The sequence below is a fragment of the Chelon labrosus genome, assembly GCF_963514085.1.
Source record: "Chelon labrosus genome assembly, chromosome: 5".
Lineage (NCBI taxonomy): Eukaryota > Metazoa > Chordata > Actinopteri > Mugiliformes > Mugilidae > Chelon > Chelon labrosus.
Window position 1 is genome coordinate 13,547,184 of NC_140341.1, and position 14,855 is coordinate 13,562,038.

The window sequence follows — 14,855 nt, forward strand, 5'->3', positions numbered from 1 at the left end:
AATAAACTTAATGTTTGTTTTGCTTACAACTTGTGCATATTGTCTACAATGTCTTTGGCAAAAAATGCTTCACATGCAATCTTTTAAGATTTATCTCAACAAGGATATACTAAGTTATAAGTTATAAGTTTTATAAATTAGTAAAAGGGCAACTATATCTCTGGTTGTATGAGGCAGGTGAAGGACTAGAGGCGCTTTGAAATGAGATGATTCTGACTAATACAGTTTAAATTCTTTGGTTAAGTTTGAAGTCATTCTCACATTAACCTAATTTCAGCCACTAAAATTAAAAGTTAACAAAAATAAACTGAAAATAAATCACATGTAGGATGAATTATTTTTTCACAGCATCTTGAGACTCCAAAAGAGACTTCAGCGCTCCTTACTTTTGAGAACGAGCTGAGGTAAAATGTCACTACCAATGAATCATGTCTTTTTCATGGCTATCATGGATATAAAGCAATGACTATGACTATGCCAAGTTGATCTGGTAACTCTATTCTGGATTCTTCTGTGTGTTTCAGTCTCAACTAAAGTGCCATCATGAGCACAGACGCAGAGATGGAGGCCTATGGCCCGGCGTCCATTTACCTCCGGAAGCCAGAGAGAGAGAGGATTGAGGCACAAAACACTCCTTTTGATGCCAAAACCGCCTTCTTTGTGGTTGATGTTGATGAGATGTATCTCAAGGGTAAACTGGTGAAGAAAGAGGGTGGCAAAGCCACCGTGGAGACTGATACTGGAAAGGTGTGACTCATTATTCTTGACTTTTTTTTTAACATTAACATTTAAGTTAATTTCAAAAACTCTTTGAATGTAGGATTGTGAGTAGTTTCCATGATTATTTATCTAATATGTATTGGTAAGCATTCAGTCAACGATTTGTTCCTCAACAAACTATTCAATGAAATTAATTTCTTTTTCAGACTGTAACAGTTAAAGAAGAAGACATCCATGCCAGGAACCCTCCAAAGTATGATAAAATTGAGGACATGGTCATGATGACCCACCTCAATGAGCCTTGTGTGTTGTATAACCTCAAAGAGCGTTATGCTTCATGGATGATCTACGTGAGTTTCCCATAGAATTAACATACAGATCAACAATAAACAAACATTTGTTAATGGTGCTTTCATTATTCTACAATCTGCAAAAAAATTACCAGCAGATGTCGAATGTGGACATGGTGATGTTGATCGGGAATTTGCTTCTCTTTACAGACCTACTCCGGCCTGTTCTGTGTTGTTGTGAATCCCTACAAGTGGCTTCCCGTGTATGATGCTCAAGTTGTTGGGGCATACAGAGGCAAGAAGAGGATTGAGGCTCCACCCCACATCTTCTCCATCTCTGACAATGCCTATCAGTTCATGCTCACTGGTAAGTTCAAAGTTACAAGAAGAAGAAGAAGCTAAAATTAACTGAAATAGATTATTGAAGGAACAATGGAAACAAGATTCATCTGAAGCATGTATGTTTGTATTTTAGATCGTGACAATCAGTCTATCCTGATTACGTGAGTATTACACAAACTGATGTTCTAAATCTTTAGAAACATTATGATAATGCAGCTGAAATTTCACCACGTGTCTCTTATACCCCAGCGGAGAATCTGGTGCAGGAAAGACTGTCAACACCAAACGTGTCATCCAGTACTTTGCAACAATTGCAGCTCTTGGAGCCAAGAAAGCTGAGGCAACCGCTGGCAAAATACAGGTAAATTTAATTGATTAACAAGAAACAATTTGTCCGAGGGAAGTTTACATGAATGTACCAAGCACATGTAACCACAATTTCCTCTTACAGGGCTCCCTTGAGGACCAAATCGTAGCAGCCAACCCTCTGCTGGAGGCCTACGGTAACGCCAAGACTGTGAGGAATGACAATTCCTCCCGTTTTGTAAGTGATCACATTAAGGAAATACTCTGAGACTTTTTACTTCTTATCGTGTAAGTTCATGCTAACAAGGATCTTACTATCTAGGGTAAATTCATCAGGATCCACTTTGGTTCCTCTGGAAAGCTAGCTTCAGCTGACATTGAAACATGTAAGTTTGAATTATTTACCTTTTGTAGCTGTAGCTATTAGTAGTGTACAAATGTAGTGTCCTCCATTGTTTGATCTATATTCTTTCTATCTCAAATATATTGATAGATCTGCTGGAGAAGTCTCGTGTCACCTTCCAGTTGTCTGCTGAGAGGAGCTACCATATCTTCTATCAGCTGATGACAGGCCACAAGCCTGAGCTTCTGGGTATGTTAGTAGACCACTGGAAACATGGATGAAATAAGTTGGAACAATATCAACAGAAAATCTCATAACTTTAATTTCTGCTCTTCCAGAGGCTCTTCTGATCACCACCAACCCCTACGACTATCCAATGATCAGTCAGGGGGAAATCACTGTCAAGAGCATCGATGATATTGAGGAGTTCATTGCAACAGATGTAAAGAGTCAATTCATGTTTCTTCTGATAATACAATAATAATAATCCAAATAAAAAAAAATATCATATGTATTGATTATTTCATTTTATTTGAAATGCAGACCGCCATTGACATCTTGGGCTTCACTGGTGAGGAGAAATTGGGCATCTACAAGCTGACTGGAGCTGTGATGCATCACGGCAACATGAAATTCAAGCAGAAGCAGCGTGAGGAGCAGGCTGAGCCTGATGGCAACGAGGGTACTTAAAAAAATAATACCATTCTCTTCATACAAGTTTAGTACTGTAGTTAATACCATGGTATTTAGTAAGTATTCTGTTTCTTTCCATCAGTGGCCGATAAAATCGCCTACCTCCTGGGTCTGAACTCAGCTGATATGTTGAAAGCTCTGTGCTACCCAAGAGTCAAAGTTGGAAATGAGATGGTCACCAAAGGTCAGACCGTCCCACAGGTAATGAAAAGAAAGTTTCATGTTTCAGAAATTTTTTTTTTTTTACATCAACATGTTATTTGGAAAAAAAAAAAAGATCAAGTCATGAAGTCTGTTCTTATAGGTCAACAATTCTGTCAGTGCTCTGTGCAAGTCTATCTATGAGAAAATGTTCTTGTGGATGGTCATCCGTATCAATGAGATGTTGGACACAAAGCAGGCCAGACAGTCCTTCATTGGAGTGCTGGATATTGCTGGATTTGAGATCTTTGATGTGAGTAGCTGGAAAATATCAGCAAAGTTCAACACAATTTGGTCGTGAAATGAAATACCATACTGTCATTACAGTACAACAGCTTGGAGCAGCTCTGCATCAACTTCACAAATGAGAAACTGCAACAGTTCTTCAACCACCACATGTTTGTTCTTGAGCAAGAGGAGTACAAGAAAGAAGGCATTGACTGGGAGTTCATTGACTTTGGCATGGACTTGGCCGCCTGCATTGAGCTTATTGAGAAGGTAAGACCAATCTGTCATGTAGAGTGTGAACCATGTGTTTTCACTGACTCCTAAATGATTGATTCTTTAAAATATGACCAAATTTCAGCCAATGGGCATTTTCTCCATCCTTGAAGAGGAGTGCATGTTCCCCAAGGCCTCTGACACAACTTTCAAGAACAAGCTGCATGACCAGCATCTTGGCAAGACTAAGGCCTTTGAGAAGCCAAAGCCTGGAAAGGGCAAGGCTGAGGCTCACTTCGCCCTGGTTCACTATGCTGGTACGGTAGACTACAATATCACTGGCTGGCTGGACAAGAACAAGGACCCACTGAATGACTCAGTTGTTCAGCTCTACCAGAAGTCTTCAAACAAACTACTGTGCTACCTATACGTCACCCGCGGCGCAGCTGACGGTAAGAAATACAAATGAGCAGAGTTGGTCCAAAATAAACATACATATATGAAACATTCAAAAATATAAAAAATTATCGAAAGCTATCGAGAACTAATTACATGTGGTGCACAGGTATGAAAGTGCGTCAGTTAACAGACTATGAAGAAGTTGATTACTGCTCTGTGATAATACATTGATACACCAACACAAAGAAGACATCTAAAAAAAAAAAAAAACCTATTATTTATTCACTCATGGAATTAATTATTTTTGAAAACAGAGGCTGCTGCTAGTGGCAAGAAGGGTGGTAAGAAGAAGGGTGGTTCCTTCCAGACAGTGTCTGCTCTTTTCAGGGTATGTATAGTTTCATATTTTTGGGAAACAATTCAACACTTCATGTAATAAAAATGTTGACCTATTATGTGATGATGCTTATCCACAGGAGAACTTGGGCAAGCTGATGACCAACCTAAGGAGCACTCATCCTCACTTTGTCCGTTGCCTGATTCCCAATGAATCAAAGACCCCAGGTGAGAAATCTGCAGTCTCACTATTTACACTGAATGTTACACAGTGGTAGTAGTAATATCTTCATCTATATGAATTTACATCCCTCAGGTCTTATGGAGAATTTCTTGGTCATCCACCAGCTGAGGTGTAACGGTGTGCTGGAGGGTATCAGAATCTGCAGAAAGGGCTTCCCCAGCAGAATCCTCTATGGTGACTTCAAGCAGAGGTGACTGTGTTTTTCAAGCTCCTGTGATGGTATAGATTGGATACAAAAATCTCACCAATAACATACTTTTTATTGCAGGTACAAGGTATTGAACGCCAGTGTCATTCCTGAGGGACAGTTCATTGACAACAAGAAAGCCTCAGAGAAGCTGCTTGGCTCCATTGACATTGACCACACTCAGTACAAGCTTGGACACACAAAGGTACATTTGTTGGGACACTGTCAATAGATTATGTTTTAAATTCTTTATATCGAGTAGTTTTCAACTTATTTTCTTGACAACATAGGTGTTCTTCAAAGCTGGTCTTCTGGGTACTCTTGAGGAGATGAGAGATGAAAAATTGGCTACACTGGTGACCATGACTCAGGCTCTCGCCAGAGGATATGTCATGAGGAAGGAGTTTGTTAAGATGATGGAGAGAAGGTAGGACTACAATGAAATATACACAACTGTCCTGTTTTAAATCACCCTCCTTGTGACAAGGTCCCATTGCCATAACAATCACATCTTATTTAATTTTAGAGAAGCTATCTACGGCATCCAGTACAACATTCGTTCATTCATGAATGTGAAGAACTGGCCATGGATGAATCTGTACTTCAAAATCAAGCCTCTTCTAAAGAGCGCTGAGACTGAGAAGGAGTTGCAGCAGATGAAGGAGAACTATGACAAGATGAAGACGGACCTGGCTGCTGCTTTGGCCAAGAAGAAGGAACTGGAGGAGAAGATGGTTTCTCTGATACAGGAGAAGAATGACCTGCAGCTCCAAGTGTCATCAGTAAGTAGGAAACATTCATTCATTCGTTCATCTTCTATACCCGCTTAGTCCTGTTAATGGTCGCGGGGGTCTGCTGGAGCCTATCCCAGCTGTCATCGGGTGAGAGGCAGGGGTAGACCCTGGACAGGTCGCCAGTCCATCGCAGGGCTAAGTACGAAACAAAAAGTGTTATTTTATCAGATGTAGTATACCGAATCTATGCGTTTATACTTATAATCTGTAATATACAGTTTAATGACTGAACACAATAAATGAGAGACATAAAGAAGGGATGTGTTTGTTTCATCTTCTGTTTGTATGTGTATATATATGCATACTAAACTGTAGTTTAACTAAACAAATACACAAGAAACAGTATAGAAAGTATCTCATTGTTTGTTTTACATGTACTCTAGGAGGTTGAGAATCTCTCTGATGCAGAGGAAAGGTGTGAGGGGCTCATTAAGAGCAAGATCCAGCTCGAGGCAAAACTCAAAGAGACCTCTGAGAGACTGGAGGATGAAGAGGAGATCAATGCTGAGCTGACTGCCAAGAAGAGAAAGTTGGAGGATGAATGCTCTGAGCTGAAGAAGGACATTGATGACTTGGAGCTCACCTTGGCTAAAGTGGAGAAGGAGAAACATGCCACAGAAAACAAGGTTCTATTCATTTAAATCTACAGAACCTGGAATTGAATAATTTGTTCATTTCTCATTTGTTTTTTATGTCAGTTTGCAATGTGACATTTAATTGTGCATTTCTTGACAATGTTAGGTGAAAAACCTGACAGAGGAGATGGCATCTCAAGATGAGAGTATTGCCAAGTTGACCAAGGAGAAGAAAGCCCTCCAAGAGGCCCATCAGCAAACACTGGATGACCTCCAGGCAGAGGAAGACAAAGTCAACACTCTGACCAAGGCCAAGACAAAGCTGGAACAGCAAGTGGACGATGTAAGAAAAGAACTGTTTTGACTTGAAACATTTGTACCATAAATGCATTCATATTTCTTGACATTCTTTCTTTTAAGTATAACAGATCACTATGTTTAATCTGATATTCCTTAGCTTGAGGGCTCATTGGAGCAAGAGAAGAAGCTCCGCATGGACCTTGAGAGAGCCAAGAGGAAGCTTGAGGGAGATCTGAAACTGTCCCAGGAATCCGTAATGGATCTGGAGAATGACAAGCAGCAATCAGATGAGAAAATCAAGAAGTACGTTTTGTGTTTGCAACGCTAACCTCTTGATTCTGGGAATTCAATTTTGATCCACCTTGGCTTTACTCATCAAACATTTCTCAATTAATTGCCCTGAAAATTTATACCAATGGTTATGTCCCTGTAATGGCCATCATTTTCCACATAGTGCTGTAAGTAGGTCAAAATTAATTGGTATAATAGTATGGGTTATGACTAGCCTAAATACATGCTAAACCTGAGATGTACCCATCAGCCTCAGCTTTTATTGTGTTGAATTATCACACACCCTGAACATGGTAAACGTTGTCTTTGCTAATCGAGCAGTGTAGTGTTATTGTGACCAAATTTTACCCAATTACAGCATGCTGAAGACTCTAGTTTGGTTACTGTCTAGATATCTTTTCATTTTCACCATAGCTGACATTGTCATTCATGTATTTATTTGGTTAAATGTGTTTCTCTGAGTACAAGCTTTCCAGTTAAAAATAATTTTGTTTTTGTGCTCTTTTTTCCAGGAAGGACTTTGAGATCAGCCAGCTCCTCAGTAAGATTGAGGATGAACAGTCTCTTGGTGCTCAGCTTCAGAAGAAGATCAAGGAACTCCAGGTAACATAGTTTACATCAATATTAAACTCACCGAATATCAGACAACACTTTACATTCTGTAAACCTTCTTGATGTTGTTGACACCAATTCAAGGCTCGTATTGAAGAGCTGGAAGAGGAGATTGAGGCTGAGAGGAGTGCTCGGGCGAAGGTAGAGAAGCAGAGAGCTGACCTCTCCAGGGAGCTTGAGGAGATCAGTGAGAGGCTCGAGGAAGCTGGTGGAGCAACAGCAGCTCAGATTGAGATGAACAAGAAGCGTGAGGCTGAGTTCCAGAAGGTGCGTCGTGACCTTGAGGAGTCAACCCTGCAGCATGAAGCTACTGCAGCAGCTCTTCGCAAGAAGCAGGCCGACAGCGTTGCAGAGCTGGGAGAGCAGATCGACAACCTCCAGCGTGTCAAACAGAAGCTGGAGAAGGAGAAGAGTGAATACAAGATGGAGATTGATGACCTCTCCAGCAACATGGAGGCTGTTGCCAAAGCAAAGGTCAGTGGTTGGTTTGTCTTCCATTACAAAACATGACAGTAGCTTTAAATGTGACATACAAAAGATGAATTAATTTTTGTTTGTGTAGGGCAACTTGGAGAAACTGTGCAGAACTGTTGAGGACCAACTGAGTGAACTCAAAGCCAAAAATGATGAGAATGTTCGCCAGCTGAATGACATTAATGGACAGAGGGCAAGACTTCAGACAGAGAATGGTAAGTGACTTATATTTAAAATTACTAATGAAAAGCAGTAATGATCATTTTGATAGACATCATATTTAAACATTGATATTCAGGTGAGTATTCCCGCCAGCTTGAGGAGAAAGAAGCTCTTGTTTCTCAGCTGACTAGAGGCAAGCAGGCCTTCACACAGCAAATAGAGGAGCTTAAGAGGCACATTGAGGAGGAAGTGAAGGTACCCTTTTCCTACACATCATGTTATCATGTTATATCAGTGGCTGGTTTGAAGAAACCCAGTCTTTTACTTCTTATTGGCAAGTTAAAAATGTTATGTTATGTTCAACAGGGCAAGAATGCCCTGGCTCATGCTGTTCAGTCAGCCCGCCATGACTGTGATCTGCTCAGAGAGCAGTTTGAGGAGGAGCAGGAGGCCAAGGCTGAGCTGCAGAGAGGAATGTCCAAGGCCAACAGTGAAGTGGCTCAGTGGAGGAGCAAATATGAGACTGATGCTATCCAGCGCACTGAGGAGCTGGAGGAATCCAAGTACATCACCACCATTTAATTGTTTAAATGAGTTTTAATTACATTGTTTGGATTGTGTTATGACCGGCCTTGGGGAAACCAGTACACAACACAAAAAGCTGACTCCCCCCTTTTCCCTGCTCACAAAAAAACAGCACTCCACAGAATTGCAGTCCAAAAACCAATCTTTATTTGCCATTTTCATCTTCAGGGTGAGCATAGCCAAAACAACAAACAAATCAACTGACCAACATAATTACTAACTGACTACCAAACAAATATGAACTAAAATACAGGGGTCCTTACCTGACTCCCTAACCAAAAACAGGAGAAAACAAGAAAACAAAACTGGCTTCTCACCCCTACTTGGCAGAACTGCAGTGGTAAATGCAGACATAGAGTGTACCATACAGCAAAAGTGGAGTGGTTCAGCTCCTGATAGGTTACAGGAAAAGAGGGAGAGTGACTGGCTTCTCGAACAAAGGCCTTTTAATCTCCAGTTCAGCCGGTTTCCTCCAATCACTGGCTGGCCTACAGGAAGCTGAAACGAAAAAATTAAAAAACAGCAACCCCTGAAGGCAGGGAGGGACCATAGTACCACACAGGCACACAGTACTCACACACATGACCCACAGTTATAACAATTTTAACCGAAATGAAAAATTCTTCCTCACAGGAAAAAGCTTGCCCAGCGCCTGCAGGACGCTGAGGAATCCATTGAGGCTGTGAACTCCAAGTGTGCCTCTTTGGAGAAGACCAAGCAGAGGCTGCAGGGTGAAGTAGAGGACCTCATGATTGATGTGGAGAGAGCTAATGCTCTGGCTGCCAACCTGGACAAGAAGCAGAGGAACTTTGATAAGGTAACAGGAAATAAAGATTGCACTCATTTCAGATGAAACCAAAATTGATCTTGGTAAGCAATCATTGGCACTCATCTATCTATTTCTAGGTCCTGGCAGAATGGAAACAAAAGTATGAGGAGGGCCAGGCAGAGCTGGAAGGAGCTCAAAAGGAGGCTCGCTCTCTCGGCACAGAGCTGTTCAAGATAAAGAACTCCTATGAGGAGTCTCTGGATCACTTGGAGACCACAAAGAGAGAGAACAAGAACCTGCAGCGTATGCTATTCTCAGTAAAATTAAAATAGTTTCAAGTGTGGGTTATTCTCTGACCTTTACAATAGAAGTTAATGATCAAGCTTCACTGTATGCATGAAATCTATATTACTGCCAAACATAACCTTCTTATGGGAAAGTTAATAACCACATCTTCATTTGTTCTGTAGAGGAGATTTCTGACCTGACTGAACAGATTGGTGAGAGTGGAAAGAGTATTCATGAACTGGAGAAAGCCAAGAAGACTGTGGAGACTGAGAAGACTGAAATCCAATCTGCTCTGGAGGAAGCTGAAGTAAAATCTTCATTAACACTTGATAAACTGCGCATATGATTGAATACAAGACTATATGTGTAACCCTGTATTGTGTCTTATCAAAAGGTAACTTTTGGCATGTGTGTGACTATTTAAGGGCACTCTGGAGCACGAGGAGGCCAAGATTCTCCGTGTTCAGCTTGAGCTCAACCAGGTCAAAGGAGAGGTTGACAGGAAACTGGCAGAGAAGGACGAGGAGATGGAACAGATCAAGAGGAACAGCCAGAGGGTGATGGACTCCATGCAGAGCACTCTTGATGCTGAAGTCAGGAGCAGGAATGATGCCCTGAGAGTCAAGAAGAAGATGGAGGGAGACCTAAATGAGATGGAGATTCAGCTCAGCCATTCTAACAGGCAGGCTGCTGAGGCCCAGAAACAACTGAGGAATGTCCAGGGACAGCTCAAGGTAAGCTTTGAGAATCATTTAGTCAAAATAAGTAAGAAGTATTACAGAAGGTTTACTGTTTTGTTTTCTTCTGTCATTAGGATGCCCAACTGCACCTTGATGATGCTGTCAGAGGACATGAGGACATGAAGGAGCAGGTTGCCATGGTGGAGCGTAGAAATGGTCTGATGCTGGCTGAGATTGAGGAGCTGAGAGCTGCCCTGGAGCAGACAGAGAGAGGACGCAAAGTGGCTGAGCAGGAGTTGGTTGATGCTAGTGAGCGTGTTGGATTGCTTCATTCTCAGGTTTGTTTTCAGTGAATTAAAACTGTCTTAAATGTCTATCAAGCTCATTGATATTTCTTTTACTTGACAAATAAATCTCAAATTGTTTGTCACTGTTTTTAATATCCAGAACACCAGTCTTATGAACACCAAGAAGAAGCTGGAGACGGACCTTGTCCAGGTTCAGGGTGAGGTGGATGATGCTATTCAGGAAGCAAGAAATGCTGAGGAGAAAGCCAAGAAGGCCATCACTGATGTGAGTTATGGATATGCTTAATCATTGATGCCAAGACTTTTGATATTATCATCTACTATACACTGCCCATGATTTCAGGCTGCCATGATGGCTGAGGAGCTGAAGAAGGAGCAGGACACCAGCTCTCACCTGGAGAGGATGAAGAAGAACCTGGAGGTCACAGTCAAGGACCTGCAGCACCGTCTGGATGAAGCTGAGAGCCTCGCCATGAAGGGTGGCAAGAAGCAGCTCCAGAAACTGGAGTCCAGGGTATGCACCATATACAGTACACTTTTTATGATATGAGTTTGATTATTCACCTTTGTCACATATGAATCTTATTGGTGACTTTGTTACAGGTGCGTGAACTGGAGTCTGAAGTTGAAAATGAGCAGAGACGTGGAGCTGATGCTGTTAAAGGAGTCCGCAAATATGAGAGGAGAGTGAAGGAGCTCACCTACCAGGTAATTACTCATTTACCTAAAACATATCACAAGCTGTCTTTTTTTCTGTCTCTGTACTTCATCAGGAACAAATTTGTCATTTGCTTAGACTGAGGAGGACAAGAAGAATGTCGTTAGACTTCAGGATCTGGTGGACAAGCTGCAGCTCAAAGTCAAGGCTTATAAGAGACAGGCTGAGGAGGCTGTAAGTGAAATGTTTTGTGATCTTACATATGGAAATGTGGAACAAATCAATATTACCTTTCACGTAATTAAATATATGTGAACCCTCCGCAGGAGGAGCAGGCCAACACTCACTTGTCCAGACTGAGAAAGGTGCAGCATGAGCTGGAGGAAGCTCAAGAACGTGCTGACATCTCTGAGTCCCAGGTCAACAAGCTGAGAGTCAAGAGCCGTGATGCTGGAAAGGTAACATAGCCTATGTGATCACATGTTACACAAATTTGACCTTAGTGCAATGGGGTTCTGCATATACACTGCCTAGCCAAAAAGAGTCACCCACCAAACAAAAAAGTTCACACACTCTTACATTTTGCTGGACCGCCTTTAGCTTTGATTGCACGCATTTGCTGTGGCATTGTTTCGATAAGCTTCTGTAGTGTCACAAGATTTATTTCCATCTAGTGTTGAATTAATTTTGTGTGAAAATGATGTCTCATACTCCCCGAACCACTCTTTCACAATTTGAGCCCGATGAATCCTGGCATTGTCATCTTGGAATATGCCCGTGCCATCAGGGAAGAAACAATCCATTGATGAAATAACCTGGTCATTCAGTATATTCAGGTAGTCAGCTGACCTCGTTCTTTGGGCAGATAATGTTGCTGAACCTAGACATGACGAACTGCAGCAACCCCAGATCATAGCACTGCCCCCACAGGCTTGTCAATGATTTGACCCTTCTCAAACAGACTAAAATGTTTTCCATGACCACAGCGTGTGTCTTTCGACATGGTTGTTTAAGAAATGAGAAGCTACTCATTGAATCAGTTGGGGTTAAATAACTTGTTGCCAGCTGAAAGATAATCTCCCCCATGCAGTAATTATCCAATAGGATTCTCGTATTTGCTTAGTTAAATCCAGGTGGTGACTTTTTTTTTGGCCAGGCAGTGTAATATCACCTTATTTACTCTGCACTGAAGTTGTGGATATGTAAAAGGATAAATGGAAAAAGTAACAACATAGATAAATGTTGGTGATATGTGTTGAGTAATCTTATTTTCTGTCATGTTCTTGCAGTCTGACAGTGCTGAATAAGAGACAACATCCTCTGGGAACCTTTCAACAGAGTTCATAAAATATGAACTAATCGTTGTCATGTCTTCTCATGTGTTAATTAAATAAACTCCTTTACTGAATAATATTTATTCAGCATTATTTTCTTCAAGTCAAATTTCAAAACACAATGTACACCACATTAGTCTGGTAATGCTGGGTGGAAAACTTGAACCTTAAAATACCCGTATCTGTAAAAACAAAAATAATTTTTCATGTTTTTCATGGTGCTGAATGATAAACACACTTCAAATTAACCTTAAAATGGCAGTATTTTATTTTTTTCTTCAAGTCACTGTACCAACACAAAAATCGTTCTCATACAGCAATATGTAAAATGACAAAAATGACAGGTTTAATTTTATTACCAATGCATTGGATCTTTTATTTATTTATTTATTTATTTTAAATCAATGTGCTGCCAAAGTGTGACCAAGACAATAATCACCTTATACAAATCCTAAGTGTTAATACAATGATGCCCAAACAATTGTAAAAACACTGACTTCTTAGTGCAGTTTTACATTTTGCATTAAAAAGCTTATCTAGGAACAATAAGCATTTTTTTGGCATTCTGGCAGTAATCTTATGTATCATTACTGAAAGTCAAGCATGCCACACTACTTCTCCTTTAAAGCAATCCGTGATCAGAGCTGTCTGCAAGCATGAGCTGCCCAGAAGAAATACAGGAAGACATACAAACATAATTTCACTCTTACTGCAGCAAGGAAACAAAGCCAAACCACTTGTAGAGCACCCAAAGGCTTCTTCAAACACTTACTGTACAAGCGATTCGTTATAAATTAATTGCCTGTAAACATCATTGTATCTGCTTTTGAGTAAAGCAGTCCATGTGGCTGTCGCTAAGTTAGAAGCCAAACATTACTGATGTAGTCAGCTACACAAGAATATGGACCACCTTTTATATCCTGCAGAAGCCTCTGTCATCTATTCATGTTTACTGCCACGTGATGCCACACTTGCTGATTCCTTTCTATTTTTGATCATGCTACACAACCTTACCCCAAGTGAAATCGTAGGTGGTCATCAAATAAATTATACAGGCCCCTTATAAAACCTGATATCTCCCCCACGGCATGTCTCATGCCCATATTGGACGTGAAGTAGAAGCACTAGATGTGCTACTTCAATAGATGCCAACCAGCAGGGTCCCCATGCTGATCCCTGTCCACAGCTGAAATAACTGGACCACAGAGCAAGAGAAGAAGGTGACCTGGTCGATGAATCATCATCCATTGCATTGATGGGCAGGTGCATGTGCGTCGCTTACCTGGGGAACACATAGCAACCAGATGCACAATGGGAAGAAGGCAAGCTGGGTAATGTGTACTTGGGAAACCAGGGGATGCTAGGAGACTACAGAAACACAAGGAACTAGGGCAACCAAGGGTAGCGCTCATAGTTGCTGTCCAGAAAGTTAACCCAGCAGGGTCAGGCTAGCTAGCTCTGGGATTGGGCGGACTTGCCTCACAATATCTAGCTTTTCCTTCAAATTCCCCTGTGGAAATGTCTTTCTAAGAAGATCTGCGATCAAATCGATAGCCTCTCCTCCTTCCGCCATTGTGGCCTCAACGATGACGGCTGAAACATATTTTAATAAAAGCTCTAATGCAAAGTTACACTGCCAGAAGCACCGCGGCTGAGGGACAGACATGCCATATAATGAAAAGAATAGGGAATAATTCATTCATTCATATTCATTCATCTTCTGTAACTGTTAGTACTGTGAAGGGTTGCGGGGGGCTGGAGCCTATCCCAGCTGTCATCGGGCAAGTGGCGGAGTACACCCTGGACAGATCGCCAGTCTATCAAAGGGCTAACACATTCACACTCACATGCACTATGGCCAATTTAGAATCAATTAGCCTAACAAGCATGTTAAGAAGCCGGGGTACCCAGAGAGTACCCATGCAGACACAGTGAGAACATGTAAACTCCACACAGAAAGGCCCAGTTGGCCCATGGATCCGAACCTACAACCTTCTAGCTTCACAGCAAGAAGGTTCTAGCTTCACAGCTTCACAGCATCAGCGCTAATTCTGGACTTAACGGGGAATAGCACTATCATAACAAAATATTGGTGAAATGAACGAGTTTCGAGGCAGATAATGTGTTATTTAGAGGCTGCATTGCGGTGCCCCAGTCACTCCCACTAAATCTAAATATCGTCCGAATGACTCCCAATAACACCAAAGTTATATGGGTGAGTAAACGATCGTATTTTATGCAAGAAATAAGGTCCAGGTTGTAAAAAACAGCAGTTCCCCTTCAATCCTGTGCGTCCCTTCTGCACTTTTCTGGCAAACTCTACTCCACCCAAGGACAACCACAACCACAAATATGCAGAAGATGCTGGATTTGATGCCTAGTAATAGCCTTATCCTACTTATAGTGACATGACACATTTTATTGAAATACAGTTGAAAAAAATAAATAAATAAACTAAACATGGTGTATGGTATTGACTTCATGTTTTAATATATCCTTCTCTCAATGCCAAAAACAACTTCT

The 14,855-nt window shown here is 41.3% G+C and overlaps 1 protein-coding gene across 1 annotated transcript; it reads left to right on the forward strand.

Annotated features, from left to right (window-relative positions):
• Positions 1-543: 543 nt before the first annotated feature.
• Positions 544-12,458, forward strand: LOC311488800 (myosin heavy chain, fast skeletal muscle-like; the record flags this gene model as incomplete). The annotated part of the gene is made up of 38 exons (XM_084545649.1): positions 544-747; positions 927-1,070; positions 1,221-1,377; positions 1,486-1,513; positions 1,602-1,713; positions 1,804-1,896; positions 1,981-2,044; positions 2,152-2,250; positions 2,340-2,443; positions 2,545-2,683; positions 2,777-2,895; positions 2,999-3,148; positions 3,223-3,393; positions 3,482-3,788; positions 4,050-4,123; positions 4,212-4,299; positions 4,388-4,505; positions 4,584-4,707; positions 4,793-4,929; positions 5,029-5,284; positions 5,680-5,922; positions 6,038-6,214; positions 6,329-6,474; positions 6,975-7,065; positions 7,159-7,548; positions 7,637-7,763; positions 7,847-8,273; positions 8,929-9,112; positions 9,202-9,367; positions 9,535-9,659; positions 9,778-10,086; positions 10,167-10,370; positions 10,480-10,605; positions 10,684-10,854; positions 10,944-11,048; positions 11,137-11,232; positions 11,325-11,456; positions 12,288-12,458. The coding sequence occupies 38 exons, from the start codon at positions 544-546 to the stop codon at positions 12,303-12,305; spliced, it is 5,925 nt and encodes a 1,974-aa protein (XP_084401775.1). The 3' UTR covers positions 12,306-12,458.
• Positions 12,459-14,855: the final 2,397 nt, after the last annotated feature.